At 38.3% G+C, this 24269-nt stretch overlaps 1 protein-coding gene across 2 annotated transcripts; it reads right to left on the bottom strand.

Annotated features, from left to right (window-relative positions):
- Positions 1-119: 119 nt before the first annotated feature.
- On the bottom strand, positions 120-18847 carry LOC108676606 (tyrosine-protein phosphatase non-receptor type 2). Of its 2 annotated transcripts, XM_018164714.2 has the most exons (9): positions 18653-18847; positions 16740-16874; positions 14755-14888; positions 14012-14237; positions 13482-13661; positions 8498-8774; positions 7996-8149; positions 6978-7094; positions 120-2355 (listed from the first exon to the last, which is right to left on the bottom strand). In XM_018164714.2, exons 1-9 carry the CDS (start codon positions 18836-18838, stop codon positions 2265-2267), a joined length of 1500 nt encoding a protein of 499 aa, XP_018020203.1. In that variant the 5' UTR covers positions 18839-18847; the 3' UTR covers positions 120-2264. The 2 variants fall into 2 exon arrangements, with proteins under 2 accessions (XP_018020203.1, XP_047737636.1); XM_047881680.1 differs by lacking the exon at positions 120-2355 and having other exon boundaries at positions 3047-7094.
- Between the last annotated feature and the right edge of the window lie 5422 nt (positions 18848-24269).

Genomic DNA, 24269 nt, shown 5'->3' with positions numbered 1-24269 from the left:
TTGAAATGATTAAGCAAGTGGGAGTTCCTAGGGAGGGCTAGTTCCCTTGGATGCTAGTGAAGGCAAGCATCCCCGTGAGGAAAGCTGTGCAGGTGCATCAAACATTAGTAAAAGTAATAGCGGTGGCAGCGTTTATTAGGCCATTAGACCTGTCGCTTAATCTGAACATCGCAAAATTTTCACAGCTTTTTGCGGTCTCAAGTTCGGTTGTTGCGGTCTTTTACTGCTTGTGGCGGTGCTGGTAAAATAATATTGGTATTGAGCAATAATAGCATCATTTATATTAGAAATAATAATAGATTTGCTGAAGCTAGAAAAGAAACCTTTGTGGATGTTACATGTAATAGCGAGAAATAATCATGTGGATCTTAACTCACGTTGCTTCACCCAAGATACGGTATTAATGAAATAATAATTAGGAAAATTTTTATTATATTTATGTTTCCTTAGAAACATTATTTCTGTGCTCCCTAGAAATACTGAATGTAATAATTACCTGCAAATAATACGAGAAAGCTTTTCTTTGTTTGTATCCTCTTGTCTTCGTATTCTCTTCTGTTGTAAGTACACATCGCAGCATTTGAACCTCTGTTGACAAACGCTCTTCGGCAGGTCTCTCCTTATCATGCATGATAGAACAAGTCATTTGTGAATGAAACTTTCACTCATTTAGAAATTGGACTTCACAATATTCATCAGAAATCTAATGGTACCTCTGGTGAATGAAAGAAAGTCGTTCACTTTACCGGGCGTAGTTATCTGGATGACTTTTACCTACACACATCAAAATTGCAGTACATAAACTTTTCTTGATATAGATCGATGGCTTGTTTAGTTCGACCACTAAAACTTAAAAGATTAAATATAAATTACTATAAGAACTGTTAAGAAAATTAATAAGAGCGATGCCGTAGTTTTCGGCTAAAATTATTGGTCTAAGACTTCAGGTAGTTTAATTATGCATCATCAGGTAATTCTGCCTCATCACACAAAACTTGAATGCAATCAACCAGAATAGTAACTTGCAGGCAATGACCAAAACTTTTTGGGGTATAAATAAAAACGAGTACTGAACAAAATCACTAACGATCTTAAACGCAGTGAGTGCAAGCATCCACAATGTAAGGCAACGAACACTTCGGCACAGCCGTCGACGCGAGATGCGGCCTAATAGCTTAAGAATCTCCAACTTATATCAGTGCACGGTATAGATACGGCGATCATTTCAACGCATCATTATCATTCCTCAGTCTCACCACCGACGAGTTCATCATTATCATTACTCAGTCTCACCACCGACGAGTTCATCATTATCATTACTCAGTCTCACCACCGATGTGTTCATCTTGATCATTACTCAGTCTCACCACCGATGAGTTCATCATTATCATTATTTCCTTTTGTACAGGCATAGCATTTCATGTCCCGTTAGGTAGTGTCAATGGTAGCATAACAAACTCAAATTTTACAAGAGCATCTGCTGTGGAGTACATCGCACCGTATGTCACGAAATGAACATTAAGAACGGAGTGAACGGTCACGGTCTCGGTCAACAAGAATTTGTTCTAGTCAAAAGTAACTTACAATGAACGAAGGTCTCAAATGGCCAGCGCGCTCACGCTTGCGAGCATTAGCCTCTCATGGACATGAACGAATAAGGGACAAGCGAAAAAACAACACAGACGAAGACATTCATATAAAATGTTCATACGAGACGTTGGCTACCCTGCATCGGTCAGAGAAAAGAAATGCATTGATCGGAATGAGTCAGAATGATGAATCTATTAAATAATCGTCGATACCTGTTTTACATCAAAGACCTGTTTTAACTGTATAATAAAAAACATGCGTCCAAAGCATTGGAGTCTAAAATAAATCTCAGACCGTCTCAGACATTATTCACTTCAGAAAATGCGGAAGCAAAATCGTCCCCGCTTTTTTTTCTTGTGAAGTAAAGCTAAAGCTAAAGGTTTAACAGGAACAACACCAATATAAGAGGAAAACGTGAACTTCTAACCAAAGAAACTTCAACACACAAAATGAACCGGTAATGAGATACAACGAAGCCAGCGGCAAGATGCTCAAAAACGGTGCCCTAGGGGACGTGAAATCACCTACTCCTGACGAACCAAGTCACGCATCAAAAGAAAAATCTAATTAACAATTGTTGAGAAAATTATAGAATCCAGAACAACAGCCGCCTATAATATTAGGAACCAAGTTTATTATTCCTTGTCGGACGTGAATCTAATGAAGTCGACCTCTCAGGGACGAGCGCGTTTGCTAGGACCTTCTTCTTCACAAGCATCACTTGCATGCCCCTCACCAACACCACCCGAGCCAACACCTCGGCCTCTGCAACAAACAGGCGACAAGAATCAGAACCATGTAGGATCCAGCCCACATCCAAGTATACTAAAACATTTCTCATACGATTCCATACAGATGAAGGCCCATAATAGCAAAGTGAAATAGAAATCGGTCCAAGTTCATCCAATCTTCTATCAAGATAGAAATGTTATTGATGTATATTAGATTCGCTCAACTCAGACGGAGGGGAAAAGTTCAACTTTATAAACAGAGCACTTTAAATGAATCTTATCAAACGAAAATAAAATGTACCCTCCAAAATCCAACAGGACGATCGATTGCAACACCGTTCCAGCTTATAACAATTCCGAATTGCGTTACCCACACAACAAAAAGCGACCCAGAGAAAACCACTCCAACTTTTGAACACAAGCAATGAGCGCGCATACGTGAAACCCCACACACGAGGCAAGATGCAACTGACCACACAAGAAAAAGGTTCTCTATTAGCGAATTAGCGTAAAATCTAATTAGCGTATTCATTGATGCCGTTTAAAATTACACTTTAGAGGTCAAGAGAGCAGTTTTTCAGTCGAGTATTCTGCGTTTTATTCCGAAGATGTAAATTGGATAAATACGTACGCAAACCGACAGCTTCTGTTTTCGATCCTTACTGTGAGCGACTGACAACACTACAAGTTAATAAGTTATTGCTAAGGAGAAATTAAACACCGCATGTAGTAAGAAGTCTCATTGAATTTCATGATTATACAAAAGTTAGAACGGAATACACGTGCTGGCAGGCTTCAAAATAAGAGCCATGACACCGCATCCTCTATGATACAGGTTTTGTCTGTACAAAGGCGATTGAACGTGGGTAGTTTAAAAGGAGCGAGTCTAGTTTATTGAAACCAGTAAGTCAAAGAAGAAATTTCAATGAGCAGAATTCTTTAGAAAGAGAAAAAATCAGTATATTAGCAAGTCATAGGAAGAAGGCAAGTCAACGTGTTTTCATGGCTCAGTCAAATTGGATGGTTCAGAATTGCAATTTTCGCCTCGTCTCGAAAAAAAAAAAACATCCGAGGGATGCTCAGACTACGAGCCCAGCTCAAGTCAGACACAAAATGTTAACCGGATTTGGCGACTGTCAGTTGTTGATTAACGAAGTATGGTTGAAATATCACATAGTAATAGTTCACTTTACTACTGAACAAATTATCTGGACCAAAAGTTTTGCAACCTTATAAGCGAGTGTTCTTTGTAACAGAAAGAATGAAAGTTATGTTTTGTTTGTTCTCAACAACGGTTGTGCCTAACAACCGTTGTTCATTGGCGCCAACTTTAAATCAGTTTATTACGACAAGAGCTATACTGAAAAATTATAAATAATTAATGAGCTGAACGCACGAACTTCTAGGAGCAAATTCAAAAATTTCTGCGCGTAGAATATGAACACTGAGTTGTAGAACACATTTTTAAAAATATCAATCATCTTTCTTCGCAACGAGCATTGTTTACTTCTGTACGTGGCGCAGCTCAGTAAGCGTCTTCTCACAAGCTTTGATTTTCATCATTCAGGATCAGAAGGCACCTAAGCAACCTGGTACTTTTACAATACATAATTCGTGCACTGAACTATGGAGCAGCACGCGGGCACAACGCGTTGAGCACTGCATGTAGCCATACATCGTGCTCGATAATGCACTACAGGGAACTTAAGAATAGACTTATTCGAATTAAGTACAAGCTACATCGGCAACCGAATGTCATGTGCCGATGAAGCCTTGAGGTAATTTCGCTATCTTAGGAATGGCTGTGGTTCTAAGACTAATCGTACTGATTTAAAAGGTAGCGTTTACATATTACTTTATTTTATATTGAGAGTGCGTTGACAATTCTAGGGCTGATGAATTAATACATTTTCGTGCCGAAAACCGAGTATCTGACCGAACATGAGGCAAATAAAAATATTCTTTACACCTTTAAAACGTGCGTGGTTCGTTCTCAAAGCTGTTTTCAAGAATATTTAACTTTCTCTTAGAAGTCATAGCAAGTAAACTCTTAATAACACAAGTAGTGCATATAAGTTTACTGTGGATTCAACACAGATGCTACAAGTGACGTTTATAACAATGATATATGCTGCAGGAATAGCAATCTGGAACCTATAACATATGGAACAATATTTGCTCGAGGTCAATGAGCGCAATTTGAAAACCGAACTGACCGCAAGCAGAGGTATATCTGAATCAAGGGGAGTCAAAAAGCATTCAAAATCAGAAATAAAATCAATAAACTAGAAATTTGAAAAAGTAACATTGATCGTAACGCAGGTTGTGATTGATCAATCAATTACGATTTAAGAAAGTACCAACAAACTGAAACAACTCTAGTCCGGGCAGTTCATGGGCTAAGAGCGAGGCAGCCACAAGGTAATAGCTAGAGCCGTTACGACGCTAACCTCAAAAATCAAGTGACGAAAGCGGGCCCTCAAGAACACATCAAAATTCAGTACAATGATTAAATTATCAACTAAAGACACACAATAAAGCTTGAAACTAAATCAGGATAAGAATCGTATCATTTTTTAAATGTATGTCATGAAATCATAAGTTTTTACATGCATAGATGTGACTGGAATATAAATTGAACGAGGCATCATCCTTATAATGTTAAATAGAAACTTAAGAAATCACAAAGGAAGAAAAGGGTTAACCTGAGCAGTCCGAAAACAAAGGCAAAATGAATCAAATAAATCTGCTCTGGGGGAAACTGTAACACAAAGCATTGGAATGTTATAAAAATTTGTAGGAGCTAATAAAACAGAAACTGAGGAAAAAGCTCGAAGCAAAAATAATCGCACATCCATCCACACTACACAAATTTAAATAAAGCAATTAAATAGTCAGGTAAGAAGACACCGACAGTCAATGAAGCCTTGCATGTCGACGCTATCAACAATATCTAGTAATCAAGTGCAATAAATGCGAAGACCGTTGCTCAGCTCGTGAGAAACTGGCTCCTGGAGAACAATATGCAAGACGAAGCCATCGACGCTGCGAGCAGCAGTAATCTATGCGCGATAATAGAAATCAGACAGCGACAAAAGTTATAGCAAAACAAAAATCTAACAACATAATTATAATGACCTAGATGGTAAAATGACTCTAGTATTCGTCGAACATCTACACGATTAATTGCTAGTTATAAAATAGTACTATATTTACACAGGTGGGATGGCCATACAAAACTAACTGCTAATAGGTCAACACGTAGGCTTGACAGGCAACGCGTTTGATTTGAGAGATGAAGGCGGCGACGTCTCAAGAAGATGTTTGTTAGAGTTATGGAAGGTAACCAGCATACGGGGGCAAACTGTGATGAAAACCTCATCCAAACTCTTAGATATTATCACATGAACAATATTCGTTGTAGCCTCAACTTTTCTGACCAAACAGCTGGCAAAAGATGATAGAAAAGTTACTAATCCTTAACCGGCAAATGATTTTAGAGGGACCATTTCAAGTTATCGCAATTTTTCGACACATATTTGAAGTTGATGAACATCAGATTACATTATTTTTTAGAAAATTACTTCATTTATTCGCCTGTCTCGGCAATATTTAGGGTTCAGCGGGTGTGAAATAAGTCTCAGAAAGATTTCACTACAGCGCACGTATCATATGGGACAGCTTACAATTTACCAACCAATGAATTAACATGGAAAAGAAGTTTGGGAAATACGATTAATTCAAATGACTCGTGACACTTTCACCACAACCCCGAGGAAAAATAATTTCGACACAAACAAGCCGATAATAAATTAGACACATATTTAAGGTGGAAAATCCCACATGAACAGAAAACTGTGAAATGTTTGGTGTAATTTTCATGTCAAGGCATATTTAGCTGTTAGCTTTCAGACAAAAAATAGGATAGAATGTGAAGGACAGTTTATAGAATGTCACGAACGTTTCGTGCTGCGAATCACAATTGAATGAATTGTTGGGCAAATGCAAGGCTTGCTCGAATGAATAACGCGAGGGAAGAGGAAAAAACATGTGCACTTCCATGAACAAAAGATAAATAAAAAATAAAAATTGAAACGGGAACAAATCTGCAACAGAACAAGCGTCGCATGGAATATAATTTTGAATTTTCTGTACTACTCAATGTCCCGAATATCTGGAACACTCCTACAAAATTTCATATCTCCATAGTCTTGACACAATTTACGGAAATTCGAGGCTCGTTCAAGAAATTTAACTTAATTTCTTCCCACGGTAAAAAATTGCTGGCAGAATAAAATTTTGACACATGTTAATATATATCATTATCATTTTGGGTTCGACCTCTTCCTTGTAAACAACTTGGTTGGGTCAACCAAAAAATATTTAAATTCATTATATTAGTTAGCCTTTAATAACTGAATTACTGCAAAATGATTAAATATTGATCCCCAGTTACCCCAGACGAATTTATATCCCTACCAGCCGCCGAACATCCAAACCCCGAAGCGATGCTAGCAACCTCACTCCCCACTCTCGACTCCAAATAGACCCCTATTCCCCCTCGAGCCTTAATAGCTCCACCAGCTCCTGAAGAACCAAACGCCCCCCGCGACGCCCACAGCGAACACCCCCATAAGAAGCGGCCGCAGTATCCACCTCTTACGGTACTCCCAGGCCTCCGTGACGCGACTCTTCTCTTGAATTGCCGTAATTTTCGACCTCAGCGACGCGTTGCGCTCCTGCCGTGTCTGTCTTCGTCGCACCTCGCACGCCCTGAGCAATGGAGTGGCGTTAAGACTTCACAGAAACTTATAACAGTCACATTTTACACGAAACCCTTACGAAAATCCAAGAATGGAATACGGAATGGCCCATCTGTTTTTTAAAGCCTTACGAGCTGAGACACACATGATAAAAAATCAGTTCAATTTTCAAAATTAACAGTTTCAATTATTCGTAGTTGAATGAGAACGTTCAAGTTCCAGAAAGGGTGGAGTTTAAACTTTAGTTGGCGATTCATTTGTGGGATCAGGTCACCCGGTTGAATGGAACTCAGTTTTTCATCATAATCGACATAGTAAGAACTAGTTTTCAACTCCTGCAACTTTACATTAAAATCATTTCAAGAAATTTGCTTTAAACCCTTTTTACTGCTGCTAATATCAATTACCTGACGTTCAAATTGGAATGTCATTTAAAACGGTTACTGTATCAGTGGACCAGACTAAACAAGTACTTTTCTTCAATAATTTTGAAAATTTAATTTCCATAACACTTGGCTCAGAGCAAAAACATAAAATACTAAACGTAACATTGAAGACATGAGTCTGCCATTTGTATCACATCGTTGAGACAACATCGGTGAGTCAACATCGTTGAGACAACATCGTTGAGACAACATTGTTGAGACAACATAGTTGAGACAACATAGTTGAGACAACATCGTTGAGACAACATCGTTGAGACAACATCGTTGAGTCAACCATGGTTGAGACAACATCGTTGAGTCAACATCGTGGAGACAACATCGTAGAGTCAACATCAACATCGTTGAGACAACATCGTAGAGTCAACATCAACATCGTTGAGACAACATCGTAGCGTCAACATCGTAGCGTCAACATCGTTGAGACAACATCGTAGTAAACATTCCTTAGCCTGCAGAGATACTGACATTTTAGTGGCAAGTTCCTCAGGAGACGAGGGCGCCTCGTCGCCATCACTCGGTGACGTGACCCTGGCCGGAGGAGGGCGAGGAGGAGGAGGCGGGGTCGGGGGATGTTCTGGGGACGACGGCAGGTCGGGGAGGTCAGCGTCACCCAGGCTTGCTGCACCAAATATTAAAGGCTACAGCAACGCTACGTATAGGAACCAAGTGACAAATATTAAAGGCTACAGCAACGCTACGTACAGGAACCAAGTGACAAAATCTAACACATAAACTGAAGGTATTAGCGATGATGCGTACTACGGTATCTATAGCAGCTCAACGTGGCCTGATTTGGGCTTTGATTAATAGATTAAGTTTCGCCGTTCATTCAAAATTAGTACACGGGGATATGGAACACAAAAAAATAATTAAAGAGTAATACAAGTAAGTGATCAAAATATGTGTGCACTCTACACGACAAGAAATACAACAAACGGAAGAACCACACAAGGAATAACCCCCTTACTGTTAGTGGTGTTGTTGCGGTGCACGACAAGAGGCTCTTCCTCTTCCTCCTCATCATCATCATCGTCCTCACCATCATGATGATGATTGTTGTTCAGAGATGGACCAGTAACATCATCATTATCATCACCCTGCAGTTTCTCCCAGATCTGCGCCTCGGTGACGGAGCGCGTGAGGGAGTCGGTGCGAGGCGGCGGGCGTGGGGGAGGCGCGTCTTCGGCGGCCTCCTCTGCCTCATCGCTGCTGCTGCCGTCGTCTGCAGGGTTCACACCGTTGCCCTGCGCACGAAACGCGTCTCGTCACGCCGTGTATTGAACCATTTGATGCTAATAACATCGTTAATGCGTCGACAGACACAGAGTTCATAACTTCATGTATGTAGTCCGTCCAGTCAGTTTAAATAAAAATATTGTATTTCTACAGCCTGTTCCGAGCCGATTTTGCTACCGCTACCATGACGCATTTCTGCCTGTCGGGATAATTTACTCAGTAGCGACCACGCTCTCAACAAGGTCATCGTGGTGTTGATTTAAGTATGAATCTATCCGTACGGTAGAAAATTCGTCTGTCGTGGTATAACGAGTAGTTTCATCACAATCCAATTGCCACAAAGCCAGCCGATTTTTGCTACTTATTTTCATTATCTATTAAATGTTAAAATTTCAAAATGTTCAGTTCTATCAATCAAACTTCCAATTATATTATTAGCCATGGAATCATTTTTTCACCTTTGAATTTTGCCTTTAATTTTACATAAGATTGTAGGAATAGAATTGAGTTGTATTATGTGTCGTAATTACCGTACGCGTTCCTGCAAGTCAAATAATTAGTAAGGGTTCATTCCAGCCGACACCCAAGTGTCTTGACTACGGACGTCGCCAAGCTATTGTTGCCTAGACAGGTAACAGCTATTGTTGCCTAAAATGCCTAGCAACTTACGGACCATCCAATAAGTCCAGCAGCCATCTCAATCAATCGTCAGATATGGAGAGATCGGGTTCCAACGGCCTGATCCCTTGTGAATCAAGTCACGAAAAGTTCAAGATTCAAAAGTTCAAGAATCATATTTCTTCAATGCCGACACTTCTATTCTATTGTTCCCTACACCAGCAGCTACACTGCAGCGACCAGCACCTCCACAGCCAACCAAGGACAGACAAAAATAATGCTAAGCAGGATGTTCCCCTAAATGCACATGTCAGTCGACTAATATCAAGTCCAACCAACTTACGCCTCTAACACTGATAAACGGCAATGACTTCCAAGCATTCATCTTGGTTTCTGCTCTCCTTCATAAAGAAATTATATACGACTTTGAAAAAAGGATCAGGATAGGCAGGCAATTATTCATGCTACGGTGATTTTTTAATCACTTTTTCATTTTAAAACTCGAAGTATTCGCATGGGAGCGATCCAATTCATGCCAAAAAAGGCAGCTTAAGTGGCATGTTAAGAGGTAGGATTTATTAGTCCTTTGCAAAAATCGGAAAACTACTGCGTGAGCCCGTACAAAATTCACTCAACATCCAATAAGGAACGTGCGATGGCTGAAAAGAGTCTACTGATCAATTTTTTAATTTTAGGCAAATGCTTGTAATGAGGAAAACTAATCACCAAGTAGTAATATGAAAGACTTTTACATTGCTTTCGAAAATATGTATAGCACCCGCTTGCTATAATACGAGAAAGCAGTAAATCCTATTCTGAGAACTCAGTAAAATGATCAGACGCTAGGACCAAGTTTCGACCAGACAATTGTTACAATCCATACCTAATTTCAATCAAGAATTAGCAAGTAAAATATAACTCGCATTAAATGGATTAAAGCATGGCATTTCATTTTGCCTTTTAAATTACACCAGGTCGGGCCAGTGAAATAAAATAAAGCAGAAGCAGTTACATAAATAATGATGAACGTTAATTACAAAGCGCGTAGCGGTTAGCATCGCCAGTTGTTTATATGTGAAATATCAAGCATCGCCAGTTGTTTATATTTGAAAGTGATGGTTTGAGCAAGAGGGCTTTTGATTGAAACAAATAATAAAGGAGGGGAGGGGGTAATGACAGACCAATTGATCAAAAGGTGAAGTTTATTAGTACACTTTAAAATATAAACAGGCTGGGACAGACTTGCTACAGCGAGGCTAAAGAAGCTACTATGGTACAACTACAATATTTCTTCATACATATTAAACAAAATTAAAATATAAGTACTCTGGACGGAAGCACAAAAGCAACGGATAGAAAGTACAATGAAAATGGCTAAGATACAAATAGTAACATGCTTTAAAAAATTGAGCTCATCTACTAAATGTGACAGAAAGACAATGTCTAGTGGACACGGTACACAAAAACAGAAATAAACTACGTAGCTACTACTAATACTTTGGAACAAGAAGTCCTACAACTTAAAACTCACGTCAGCGAGAGTCAGTAATACTACATTTACCGTGGAGTGACCATTACAGAGAAGTGGCTACGCAACCATAGCGTGACAGTTCAAATTTCAAGAAGTGGCGGCGAGAAGCAAAATTCGTACAATAAGGAAGCAGCCTCGCTAGCTGGTGGTTAACAGCGTGCATCAGAAAATGTGTAACAATCGTAAGCGATTATAATTATCTGCATATATTGAAATAGAACTAACGATCCTCAGAGTATTTCAATGCGTTTTAATAAATGAGAACGGAAGACCATGCGTTTTAATAAATGAGAACGGAAGACCAGGAATTGAGCAGCAGTTTTGATAACCTGTCGATTGCTGGTCAAGGCTGCGTATCATCAATACTGATTCACTCCACTACAAGCAGGATATGGCGGACTGCAGCTAACGAGCTCGCACGTTAGAGTGAGGATAATAACCTACGCCAGTGATAATCGAAAGATTAAATTCAGACAAAGAATTCTCAAAATGGGAAAATAAAAATATCAGAACACCAGAAGTTAACGTTAAAAGGAAAAATCATTAACAATGTTTTTGATAATCATTGAAAAGATATTGATGAGAAAAGAACGAACGAGTGAGAGCATTAATAAGAGTAACCACGATATGTAATCTAACGTTGTAACAATCTTGAAGAAACCTAAAACAAGATCTAAAGTTGCAGAACCCTTAAGTGTTCTTTTCGCTATAAGTACCGAGAACCTCCGCTTAAAGCGCTTATAATACAAATAAGCAATTTAATCCGACATCTGGAAGCAAATTGATTCAAACGAATCAGTCGGAAAAATGCTGGTCGATTCCAATGCTGCTCAGAAATTGCTCTGGTATTTTTTATGAAGAAAATGATGAGAAAAAGGAAGCAAAGTTTCTGACGATGGTACCAGGAGGGTTTAACAGTATCAACAAAGGTAATCTCAGAAGCTGCATAGTACAATACTGAATTTTTCGGGTGTAATGGCTTCTAGAAACCTGCAAGCGGTGTGAACAAATATACAGTATAAACAGAACCGCAGACGCTACGGATCAAAATAACAGATAAGAGTACAACATGCACTTCGGCAGTCACATCACGCATGCAATGAGCTATGTTAAACATTATTCGACTCTCTTGCTAAACGAATGTGAGCTTTACGACAAAGATAACAGCGCTCAGGTGGTATTGTACATATAAATATAGTACATATATTGTACCGAATACTTTACGAGTTAGCGACTCGAGGATTGCTTTTTCAGAAACGGTTCCAAAATTTGTATGCTGTTAAACGGTATAAATTATAGTTTTGTGGCAGGCAATTTGAGGGTTACTTTTTAAACGGGACGTCAGCAAGGCAGCCTGCTCGACTATGCTGTGCTTGTTTGAGAGAAAGCGAGCCCATGCTCAAGACTAGCATGGGCTACCAAGTTATGAAGAAGTAAAAATATTCAATGGTCTCAATGACTCAAGAGATAAGAATAATCTAAAGCTTTCAAACTGAAAAGAAAATCCCATGTACGACTATGATATCAACGGTCAAACTTGGTCCATGATCACTTCCATAAAAGCAGTACTAACTGCGACGTTACTAACCAACTATTAGTAGTAAATAACAAGGTGAAATGAAATCCATTCTAAAACACGTGACTCTACTCCTACATCTCAAACTTAAGTAAACTTTTAAACTTTTCTTTGTGTAAATAGAACTTGTGAATACATATAAAGATAGAAAACTAAGTGTCCATTAAAGTACGACATTCGATCTACCTTAAACACTAGCTTAGCGTAAACCATCTCAAGTCGAGTGGCAGCTCTTCTAAAATCTAGTCATCTTGTTGCCTTAAACAAATTTTGGTTTAAGAATGCATAGATTTTACATGAGCAAGAAACATTGGCAAGTTCTGGAAGGCACGCCGTTATGAGAAGCGTTCTTAGTATGTCACAGTTCGGTAACACGGGACCGGTTACACGGAACAGGCAACACGGGACCGGTTACACGGGACCGGTAACACGGAACAGGCAACACGGGACCGGTACACGGACAGGCAACACGGGACCGGTAACACGGGACCGGTAACACGGGGCCAGGATCATGAACTTGTAGCGAGTTACGACTCCTATTCCACACCAACGCCAAGACATTTCAGCAAACAATGCGTGCAATAGACTCTGAGTTTGATTATACAGCGAGATAAAGCTATATGTTCGTAATCTTTGGATGGGAGAGATTCAGTTTGTCTTCACGATGAATCAGTTGAATCAGTTAAAGTTAACCTGCAAATCAGTTAATTGTTATACATTTAGCGCCCTAATCTGATAGTTTTCACGAAAAATTGAAGCTTTGGATCAATAAAAATTGTTGTACCTATATTAGAAAAATAATGTATGTAACTATACTTGATAGCTTGAAACTGAAGTCTGAAATCATCAGCAGAGCATAGCAAACCTACGATGAGCGACGCAAGTGTCACTCAATTAAATAGTGCCCGCGACGACTCTGGGGTCGATGAAGTGATGTAGTTTGATCTGTAATCCCGTAAAGACACAGCCCCACTTGTCCGTGTAACTCACGAGGCTGCCGTTGGTAGCACGTTGCTGCTGACGCAGGCGCTGACGGGCGCCCTGCACGATGGCCTGGTATGAGAAGCGCAGCTGGTCGGGCGTCTGGATGAGACCCATGCGATACCTGCGCATGTCCAGCAGCACCTCCAGCACCGTGCCAACGTTACTGCCGCACACACCCTGGTCCAGCTGCCCGATACACCAAATATAGTCTCAGTTATTGTCGTGGTATGAAGATAAAAATAATATATGAAGTCTAGCCTAGATGATCATGAACTAGTAATGAAGCAGTGAGAATTTCCGATCCGATAACGAGTATCAGAAATTTATGTCATTGCAAAGTAGCAGCTCCGCACTCGTTAGACCTTTCAAATCAAAATACAATTTTCATAACAATAAATTAAGTCGTTTTCCTTACCCAACGAAAGAAATGCGGAAATTACTCATTAAACTGTAGTAATGATACGATACACGACACAAGACGAGGATTAATTCAATGCACTGATGTTATTCCAAATGAAACAATAAATTACACTAACCATGAGTAGCAGTGTATCCACGAGGCAGAAGGTGCCGGAGCGACCAATACCAGCGGAGCAATGCACGATGGCAGGGCCAACGCTGGCGTCCAGGGAGCCGCTCTTGATGACCACGTTCAAGAATTTGTTGAAGGCTTCAGGTGACTGCGGCACACCGAAGTCTGGCCACGTCGTGTAGTGGAAGTGGAGGACCTCGCGGCTGTTGCCGCTGCTTGTCTCCGTCAGTCTGTACACAAAACCAGCGCGCCGCATGGGCTTAATGGGGGGGGGGGGGGGGGGGTTTAAGGGCATGCGCTTGGTACACTTATTTGCGTAGTGTAAAACGCGAATTGAATTTTGTAAGTTGCAAAGAAACGACAACCAGTAAAATAACTCAAGTAAAATATTGGGAAAATTATCAACAGAAATAGTAAATTTGATATGATCTCAACCTCGCTGCCTGAAACGATCGCTTAGCCAGGCTCGAAAATGAGTTCACTCAGTTTTTACAACATTTTGAGTAATTACTGAACTTGAAGTACCATAATCAACATACACATCATCATAAAGTTTCGCTAAATGTCGATGTACATATGACATCATGAACTTAATTCACTTAAAAAAATAAAGAAAATCCTGTCAGTCGTGGCTTTAGACAGTACCTGAGCACGCGGTAGATGAACAAGACAGTACCTGAGCACGCGGTAGATGAACAAGACAGTACCTGAGCACGCGGTAGGTGTAGTGGTGGTAGATGACAGTACCTGAGCACGCGGTAGGTGTAGTGGTGGTGCTTGGCTTCAGAGACGAGGTCGACCTGTAGCCCCACTCCCGGGAAGGTCATAGAGTCCTGGCCGCCGTTGCTGGAGCCCAGCGGCCAGTATTGGTCGCATTTGATCTACACCACACAACAGGACGAAGTCAGCTCACAGAAACATCGGGTTGCACAAGTTAAGTCATTATCAAAACTTATGCCACATAGATTCATCAAACTTTATCGGAGGCGCGAAACGCTGTAAAGTGTACATCATTTAATCATTTTTACTTGGCCACCAAGAGTTATTCATTAAAAATCACTGGACATGAAGAAGCAGCAGAGGAGTTCCTAAATATAACCAAAAATTCAACATCGGTGAAAAAGCATCAAAACATCGTATGATGGCGAAGCTCACGCGCGGTCCGGACATCTCTTTCCAATTGAATTGCGCAATTGTTCGTCTGGCTAATGTTCGTCTTGCGATAACGTTGCAAGGTTCGATGGTAAGGTCTTGTATCTTAAATAAAAACTTTACTATGCTCTCGCATTTCTAATTTTTTTTACGTGGCAAATACAGGCGCTATCACGGAAATATATCAATAAGTTAAAAATATCAAATTTTGAAGTCGTAAGTAGTATGGTGTAGGCGTCAGTACCTACGATTTATTTAGCCAAGTATGTGGTTTTTTAATCGAAGAAAAGGTTAGGTAGGTTTTACGTCAAAAAAAATAAACAAATGTACATGGAGGTATCAAGACTTTGAAAGTGTCCGTAAGAGGCTTGCACATTCCGCCGGTAAAAAGATAACCCGGATTGAGAGATAAGGGATCCAAGATAAGGCACATACTTTGATAAGAAGCTTCAGAAACAATGGCGCAATAGTAACTACAACTGAAAGTTGCTTCGATTATCTTCCACAGTAATTTTCTTGAGAAAAATAAATGAATAGCAAGTGCCATCACGTCGAAACTTGACGACATCTAAACGACTATTGACGATGGGCTGAAAGCAATTAGTTCATTAAAACAAAACCTGGACATTTTTTTGCAAAAGATACGTAAAAGACTTTCGCGATTGAGCACTCTTATTACGGTAAAAATTACTATTCTTGAACTCGCACTTTTTGGCAGCGCGTCTACAAATAATACCGGCTGCTGCACGAGATAGAATTTATCGAGTCAAATAAATCGTCAATGAAATATTATTGTCAAAGAATATCGCCTAGGTACTTCTTCGGGTGGACGGTCATGATACTCGAGTCGACCGCAACCAAATGGTAAGCATAGGGTATTGACCGATAAATTATAGCTTCCTGTGATACTTAGCCTACATGAAATGATTTATGCCCGGCATAACCTTGTACAAGATTTGACAACAAAGCGTCGGGATTTGCTCAATGCTCACAATTCACCCTAAGCAGGTAGATAACGTAGCAGGTAAATAACGGTTCAAATGAACAGGCTTATCACGTGAGCAGTGAGCAATGATCCCTGAAGATGTCTGATTCTCTCAATTGAGTTATGAAGGAAACATAACGTAGCTCGCAATATCGTAGGTACTCTCATTTATACCTTATATCATAAAGGGATTGACCTCATGGGCGACAATAAAATATTGCTGAAATTAAAACTAACACAGGAACCCCATTTTGAATAAGTAGTATAGGTTCGAAAACAAAAAAATTTAATAAAACCACAAACAGATCAGTTGTTGGTATCAGTGCATCAGTTCCTCTCAACACTTAGCATCCAGCCAAAGAATCCATTCAAAATTCAGAAAATATTAGTTAAAATGATATTCCCACTTCACCGTCTTTAAAATTAGCAAAAACTGACAAAGCAACAAGCTTGTTTGTGCACACAGCAGTACATAACCAAATGTGAGCATCGCACATACACTTTTCTTGTTACACTACACTACTTCAAGGTACCGTACCTCTTTACAATTATTAGATGAATAATTTCTTATGCAAAGTTCAGACACAAAACTCACCATGTTTTTCTCAATAGTTTTGTTGAGCATGATGATGCCTTTGGTCTGCTGCTGCCATACCATCAGCCAGAAGTGCTGGCTGGTCGTTGACAGCGGGCCTTGTGTCAGGATGTATTGCCGCTGCACACTCTCAACCTGCCATTACCATTAAAAGAAGCATGTAAGCATTCTTCATTCATACTAACACATTCTAACCAAGTTCATAGACCTTTAGGAATCTTTGTCTTTAATAAGTATATACTAATTTACTTCAACTAAGGAACTGATTCAGGAGGAAGATTTATCCTTTCTTCTTAGTAACATGATTCAAAGAAAAGTTCCGCATTACTTATGAGCAAATATCAAAGTCAAACTGTTCAGTTAGAACAGTGGTTCCCAAAGTGGGCGATATCGTCATATCGCCCCTGGGGCGGTGGAAAGATTTGGGGGGCGGTAAGGAAGAAAGACGCGGTAGTGGGGCGATGTGGAGGGGGGGGGGCAGCAGCCCGAAGTCGATGTCAGAAGTTCGAACGTTTATTTGACGATTTGTACACAACGCGTGCAGCACATGACTAACAGCAATGTTTTTTCACCCAGATCTGTTTTTTTAACCTCTCCAGGTTTACGCTTCGGACAAATTAACGGCTGGACTCGCGGCCGGTCTCACAGCCAATTTCCAAATTCAATGATTAAGGAATATCTCTCAAACTAATGAAATTTACTCGATGAAACTTGGTACACGTATTTATTAGGACCTAACGGTAATGTTTAGCTCGTGAAAATTTTTTGAATTTTGCCTTCATTTGCTTTTGCCATAGTTATATGGCAATACGGGCCGGAATTCACGGTGATCTGGGAATTTCTACCAAACTACTGAAAATATTTGAACGAAATTTTTAATTTACAGTCCTAATTACCGAACGATGATGTTAAGCTCATGAAAATTTTTTCGATTGTGCCTCCGTTAGCGAGTTTTTTTTTTTCATTTCACCTATTTGTGATTTAAACAGCAATACGTGCTTAAATTCGCGGTAATGAAGAAATTTCTTCCAAACTACTGAACAGATTTGAATGAAATTTTGTATTTAAATACCTAACCTCAGCAACGGTAATGTTTAGCTCGTTACAATTTTTTCGATTTTGCCTTCGTTAGCGAGTTATACGGCTATACGTAAACGGCTCTTGGTTAAACCGGCCGGTAGAAATAACGATCGTTTCTCCTATATCTGTATAACTCGCGAACGAAAGCAAAATATAAAAATTGTCACGAGCTAAACATCACCATTTGGAGGTTAGGTATTTATAGTCTCGTTGAAATCTGTTCAGCAGTTTAGAAAAAAATTTCGATCGCCGCGAACTTAAGCGTTAAATACCCGGCGATACGGGCCGAATATAAGGAAGTGTGAAATCAAGAATGACGGTGAAATGAATTTCGGCACGAATCACTGCGAATTTCGGCACGTATCGCAATAAACTCACGAATGAAGGTGAAATTTAAAGAGTTTTCACGTGCCAGACATCACCGTCAGGTCCTAATGAATACGTGTTCCAAGTTTCATTGAGCTGCGTTCATTACTTTGGGAGATATTACTTGATAATGGAATTTGGCGATTGGCCGTGAGACCGGCCACGAGTCCGGCTGTAAATTTGCCCAAGACGTCCTAGGTTTCTAATGCTGAAACAGTTAAAACAGCTGAAAAACATATTAGTTCACTAAATGGGGTTCTATTTGTGAAATACACAAATGTGTTTAACCTTTATCTTTTAAAATTGCAGCGTACTAAATTTCAAGAAAGATGCATATATATGTTTTTAGATGTGTCTGTGGGGGGCGCTAGAAGCTCACTAGGGAGCCAAAGGGGGCGTTAGCCTGAAAAAGTTTGGGAAGCACTGAGTTAGAATAACTTAAGCTACCACTGCCTATAATAACACACCTTAAGGAGTGAGGCATTGATGTAGTTGGTGGTGGGATGCTCGAGAATAATGCGTGAGTGGTCGTAAGGCAGCACATCTCTGTAGCGGTTCAGAGGTCGGTTGATGGCGCTCTTGGCCTCCGTCAGAGGGAAATCATAAGTTCCATCTGTGCGCACTTTCTGAAACACAAAACACAAAAGGCTCATCAACAGCTATTTACAAGCATCAGAAAATAAATACCATCAAATTTCAGTGAAAAAAAATACTCTCATTTGTGCGGGCATTGATAAACTTTGGTAATTACACATCTGAACATGATACCTTGTTCAGCTAATTGCTGTTTGCCACTGTAAAGTGTATAAATATCACAACATATCCTAAATAATGATGGCATTGCAACCTTGGCACACAATGTACACACATTTTGGAGCCAATATCCAAAAAAGTTTATTGACAAACACTATCACCCTTCTTGTATTGTCAGCCTTCTTCTAGAAGTTCTAAGGCACAATATATTGGATATCAATGTGTTCAGGCATACATCAACATTGGAAGTAGGAATTCATTTGTTCACAAGTTCAATTGTGTAGATATTTATTTTAAACATTAAATATCCAATTAATAACTAAATAATTTAAATCAAATCTGGCAACGCAGGACAGAGATTCATTTATATATAAAATAGGCCCATTGAAGGAAATCAAATGAGAAATATTCCAACAATAGCAATAAAAATTTGTCTCTAACTTGGGGTTCTGGAAATGTTTAAAAAGAACATGGTAGGATGGCTTAACAGACCTTTGACTATTTCAGTTGAAGAATTTGATTTCTTTATTTGTCTTCTTTCCCAAGATGCTGCAATTGGTGCTTTTGAATACCTTATTTTCAGCTATTCTGATGCACAAAATAAATCGATTTCCCAGCAATCAAAGCAGATTTCAAGAAAGAAATTAATATTGAGAGGTTCTCAGTTCTTATATGTATAAAAAATACATTCAAGCACCAACTCAAATTTCTTAAAAATTATCTCTAGCTTTGACTTAAATACTGATGTCTGGTATCAATCAGGCATCTCATTCTATTCGTTATATAATGATATTCTGAGCTTAGATCAACTGTGATTAAGATGTAATATTCACAAGACGTGGCAGAGATTGATGGAAAAGTACCTACTAGACCTCAATTAGAACAAGATCACGTGACATGTGACATGATCAAGACCTCAGTTATGGATGAAATTTGAAAGGCAACCAGTAACTAACTAGCATACCCCAATGTAACTAGGTTGACGTCTTAGCCTTTACTCGTTTGTATTTTCCATATTAACTTGTGTTTCCGAATGCACCTAGTCAATTGTTCATTCATACCTGTCCTCGGGTTCAGGTAGAACTAGTAATATTATTAGTCAGGTAGTGCTTAATATTGACACCTGACACTGACATTTCAAAATTTTTCTTCAATTGGGAGTGTTCATAACCATTTCATAAGGAAACATTGGTATAAAATGAAATTTACATTTTTTACAATATACATCAATACAAAGAGAAGCCATTTAACTGTAATATAATGCACCCTCATCATACAAGAAAAGAAGGAGCATCAACTAGGTTAGATAGCTAAGCTTGCAATTATTTTATAAATTTTGATTTTTGATCATGGTGAGGTGTTCTATGCATGGTGCAAATGATGTACAATTACCAATTGGCCAATGCACAGTAATGAAGCCCTAAACACCAAGTGGATGGAGATGGGAGCCATTTAGGAGATATGATTTCAAATGATCATAACTTTTCAAAGCATGCATAATGCAAAACAACAACAACAGAGGACAGCAGAGAGTGTGCAGTTTCCAATCTAAATCTGCTGTCATAGGAGTTTCAAGACAAGCCTCAGACAAACAAAAAATTCAGTTGTTACCACAAGGAAAAATGTGATGACCACATAGTGCTTGCATTTACAGAAGAAATAAAATGTAACAAGCAAGGCATTGAATGCAATTCAACCTAAGACTGCACTATGCAAAGATATTTTGTTTTTTATTTGGATTTTACTGTCATAGAAGTTTATTAAAATTTATATTAATTATTGGACTTTTTTTGTAATATCCTATTTACATGGTTTTATATTAATAGTTGTAGTAGTAAGATGGTTTGCTAGTGCAAAAAAAAAAAAAATGTTTCCAAAGATAGCTTTCTATAGTAAATAGCTGCTAATTTTTTTTATAGCACAAAAAATATGAAGTGCAATAATAGAATAGTTGTGTGCTGTTAGTTGATAATTGTAAAGTTGCATTATAATTGTCTATTGATTGTTATCTTGTTGCTATTGCAATATATTTGTTTGTAGGTATACAAAGTCTGAAGTACTTCCCTCCTGTTGCTGTTCTTGCTTCCAGTCTCCTTAAAAAAAACTACATCTGAACAGCTGACACAGATTCTGATAACGTACAAGCAGAAGAAATGTAGGATTGCACTTTGTAGATTCAGGAACTGATGCTGAAATGAGCCCATGAACATCATTACACAATGGTAATAACTGTACTGTTTGAAGATATATGTCAAAAACTTTCTAATTCCAGATTCATTCATACAAATCAAATATATGCAGGGTTGGCAATGATTAAATCAAAATGATTAAATCATGTGATTAAATCACTTGATTTTTTATAAAAAATCGTGATTTTTTTGATTTTTTCGATTTTTTTTTTATTTTTTTTATTTTTTCATATATTTAAATATATTGAGTGGCAGTCTCCAATTTATATTGAGGTATTGTTATTCATGGTTTAGTATAAATGTACTATAAATGACAAATTGGTATATAAACTTGTTGCCTTTAGTGTGTATTAGATTCCAATAAATTGAATGTTTTTGGTACAGAGGCATCAAGTGTGCAATACATTAGCTAGCAGCTTAGCTAATTCTTATAAGGCTATAAGTAGTCTTTAACTATTTGACTATTTGTTATATATTGATTACAATATACAATTTAAATGTGTTAGCTAGCTTATACAGGGTGGGGCAGAACTGATTGAACAGTTTTGGGGCAAAATAAAAGAGTAATGGAGGTACTGTGTGTATAGAGGGTAGAGTCTGGTAGATTTTTAGGACATTAAACTAGTGGATCTATTGATAGTGCTGTGCACTGTGCTATCAGCTACCTATCTGTTATGTGACTCTTCAATGTTTAGAAGATCTGCATTCCTGAAGTGTTTTTGTATATTGAAGCCAGTTAAATGGTCAATATTTAGCTTATTACCTTGCTCCATACAAACTTTACAAAGCTAATGAATAGACATAGTACCAATAATTGTTTACCCAAAATCCCTAAGTGGTAAACACCACCTTGGCCTGTTGGCCATTATTGAAGGCAATAAGTGCCCTTTTTAGCCATCCATTATGATCCATATACTGTTATTGTTGGTAGGCTAATTGCAACATAAAAAATGACACTTCAAAAAGACAAAAAAGTTTAAAAAAATCAAAAAAATCAAATAAATCAAAAAAATCATGAAAAAATCAAAAAAATCATTGATTTTTTATTTTTTTGATTTTTTTTTTAAAATCAAAAAAATCGCCAACCCTGAATATATGTGTTATATATATATGTTATATATATATTAGGGTATATATACCCTAAACCTATCACAAGGTCTAGTTATGCAATGGGCTTCAAAGCTACAACTCAGACTTTTGCATACAAAACAGTTTTCTTTACAGGTTAAAAAAAGTGAGCTGGTCACATCTTACCCCATTGGGGTAAGATGGGACCAGGTTGGGGTAAGACAGGACCAACTGGTAATTCTTTTGTTACAAGGTTTTTAATAAAAGTACAAACCTGATATTCAATATTATCCATCTAGAAACACATTATTTGATTAAACAATCACTTGTTACTGTTTTGTGTTGCGGGAAGTCAACTCTAATATCAGTCACATTGGAGTTTTTGTTGCAAGAAAACTTTGTTAACTCTTCAACAACCACATTTTTTTGAAGTGCATAAAATTTTTTTCCTTATAAAATTTCTGGTGATTACGGTCACTGAGTAGTGTATATATGAGTATGGAACATTGAAAATTGTATATTGAAAATTGTATATGTATATATTATCCACTAAAACTGAATAAATTGTGGTCCACTTTGTCTTACAAGATCCCAACATTAAATGTGACCATATGATCCATTTAGTCTTTTGAGCACAAATTATGGATGATATTATATAGCTGGCATAGTTAATTAACATTTTATACAGTACATTACTTTTGTGGGGTAAGATAGGACCACTTGTAGGGTAAAATAGGATCATTTAGTGGTCCCATCTTACCCCATGTCTGGTCCTTTTTTACACCATTTTAGAATACATGTCAGGCAGTGATGGTAGCAGGTAGGAATGCCTAGTATGTCTCAAAAGTTGCTTATTACTTGAGGTTACCTGCCTACATCCACAAACCAGGTCAAAATTTTTTTTGTAATTAGACAGAGCTTATTTCCCAAATAGGGTTAACTATTTTGTGACCCTTCTTTACATAGGTTTTCTTCAAAAATTAACAAAAAAATCATTATTTGCAGAACAGGGTTGAAAAAAATACTGAAATGACATGCAATGATTGCTCTAACATATTCTTCCATCAAATTAAATTCAGTGCAATTAGAATGCATGCCATGGGCTGGTCCTTTCTTACCCCATGAAGGCTGCGATCCTGTCTTACCCATTTGACTATACATTAGATCAGATTTTATTTCACAAAATTATGAACTTAGACAGTTCAGTGCCAAGCACCCAGGAAAATATCATGAACCCAAACAGTTTTCTTGACAATTTCCTAGTAGCAGTCATGTCAGATTGCATTAAAATTGCTTTGTTGCATAAGTGGAATATATCTATGAGCTGTTGAGCCATAACCCAAGCTTTGGAGATATTAGATTCCTGCTAGATGAATTGCCTACTCACTAAATAATCCAATTAGGCTAACTAAAGTGTAGAATGGGAAGTGGGATTCCAAATGTATAAAAAATTTGTTACTTTGGAACAGCAAGATTTCATTCATAAATAGAGAATTTCTATCCTGCATTCTTTCTTTTGCAAAAAAATAATAGGGTAAACGCGGTATATTCCGACACATTAAGGGTGCATCGAGAAATGAAAAACTATAAAAAAATAACTGTATGCGTTACTCAAGTTCTGTTTGCTTTATGTGACTTGCAAAACACCGTACTACGCGCCAGCAATGATGAAACGTCACAAAATGTTGCCATATTTATTTAAAAGCAATTAGAATGCAAACCTACCAAATCCCTATATTCCGACACTGTGTGTGGCAATATTCGGCACGTGGTGAGGCATATTCCGTCCGTGCTTCAAATTCTACTGATACGTAATGCCGTCATCCACATGTTCGAATTCCGTTCGCTGTGTGAGCTGAATTGGAATACAATATGGCTTTGAATTAGAACACTAATGAATATTGAACACTACTTAATTACGCTTTTAATTAACAACTATTAGGCTTTTAATTAAGCAAATTTCAACTTTTGTACATAGCTTGGAACGATATGTGTGTCCAATTCAAGTTGTGATGGAATTAGTTTTCATGTGTCTAAATCCATTTCTCAACTTAATCATCTATTAATTTATTTA

This window comes from Hyalella azteca, unplaced genomic scaffold, assembly GCF_000764305.2.
Source record: "Hyalella azteca isolate HAZT.00-mixed unplaced genomic scaffold, Hazt_2.0.2 contig8570, whole genome shotgun sequence".
Lineage (NCBI taxonomy): Eukaryota > Metazoa > Arthropoda > Malacostraca > Amphipoda > Hyalellidae > Hyalella > Hyalella azteca.
Note: the sequence above shows the minus strand (reverse complement) of the source record. Positions and strands in the feature narration are given on the sequence as shown.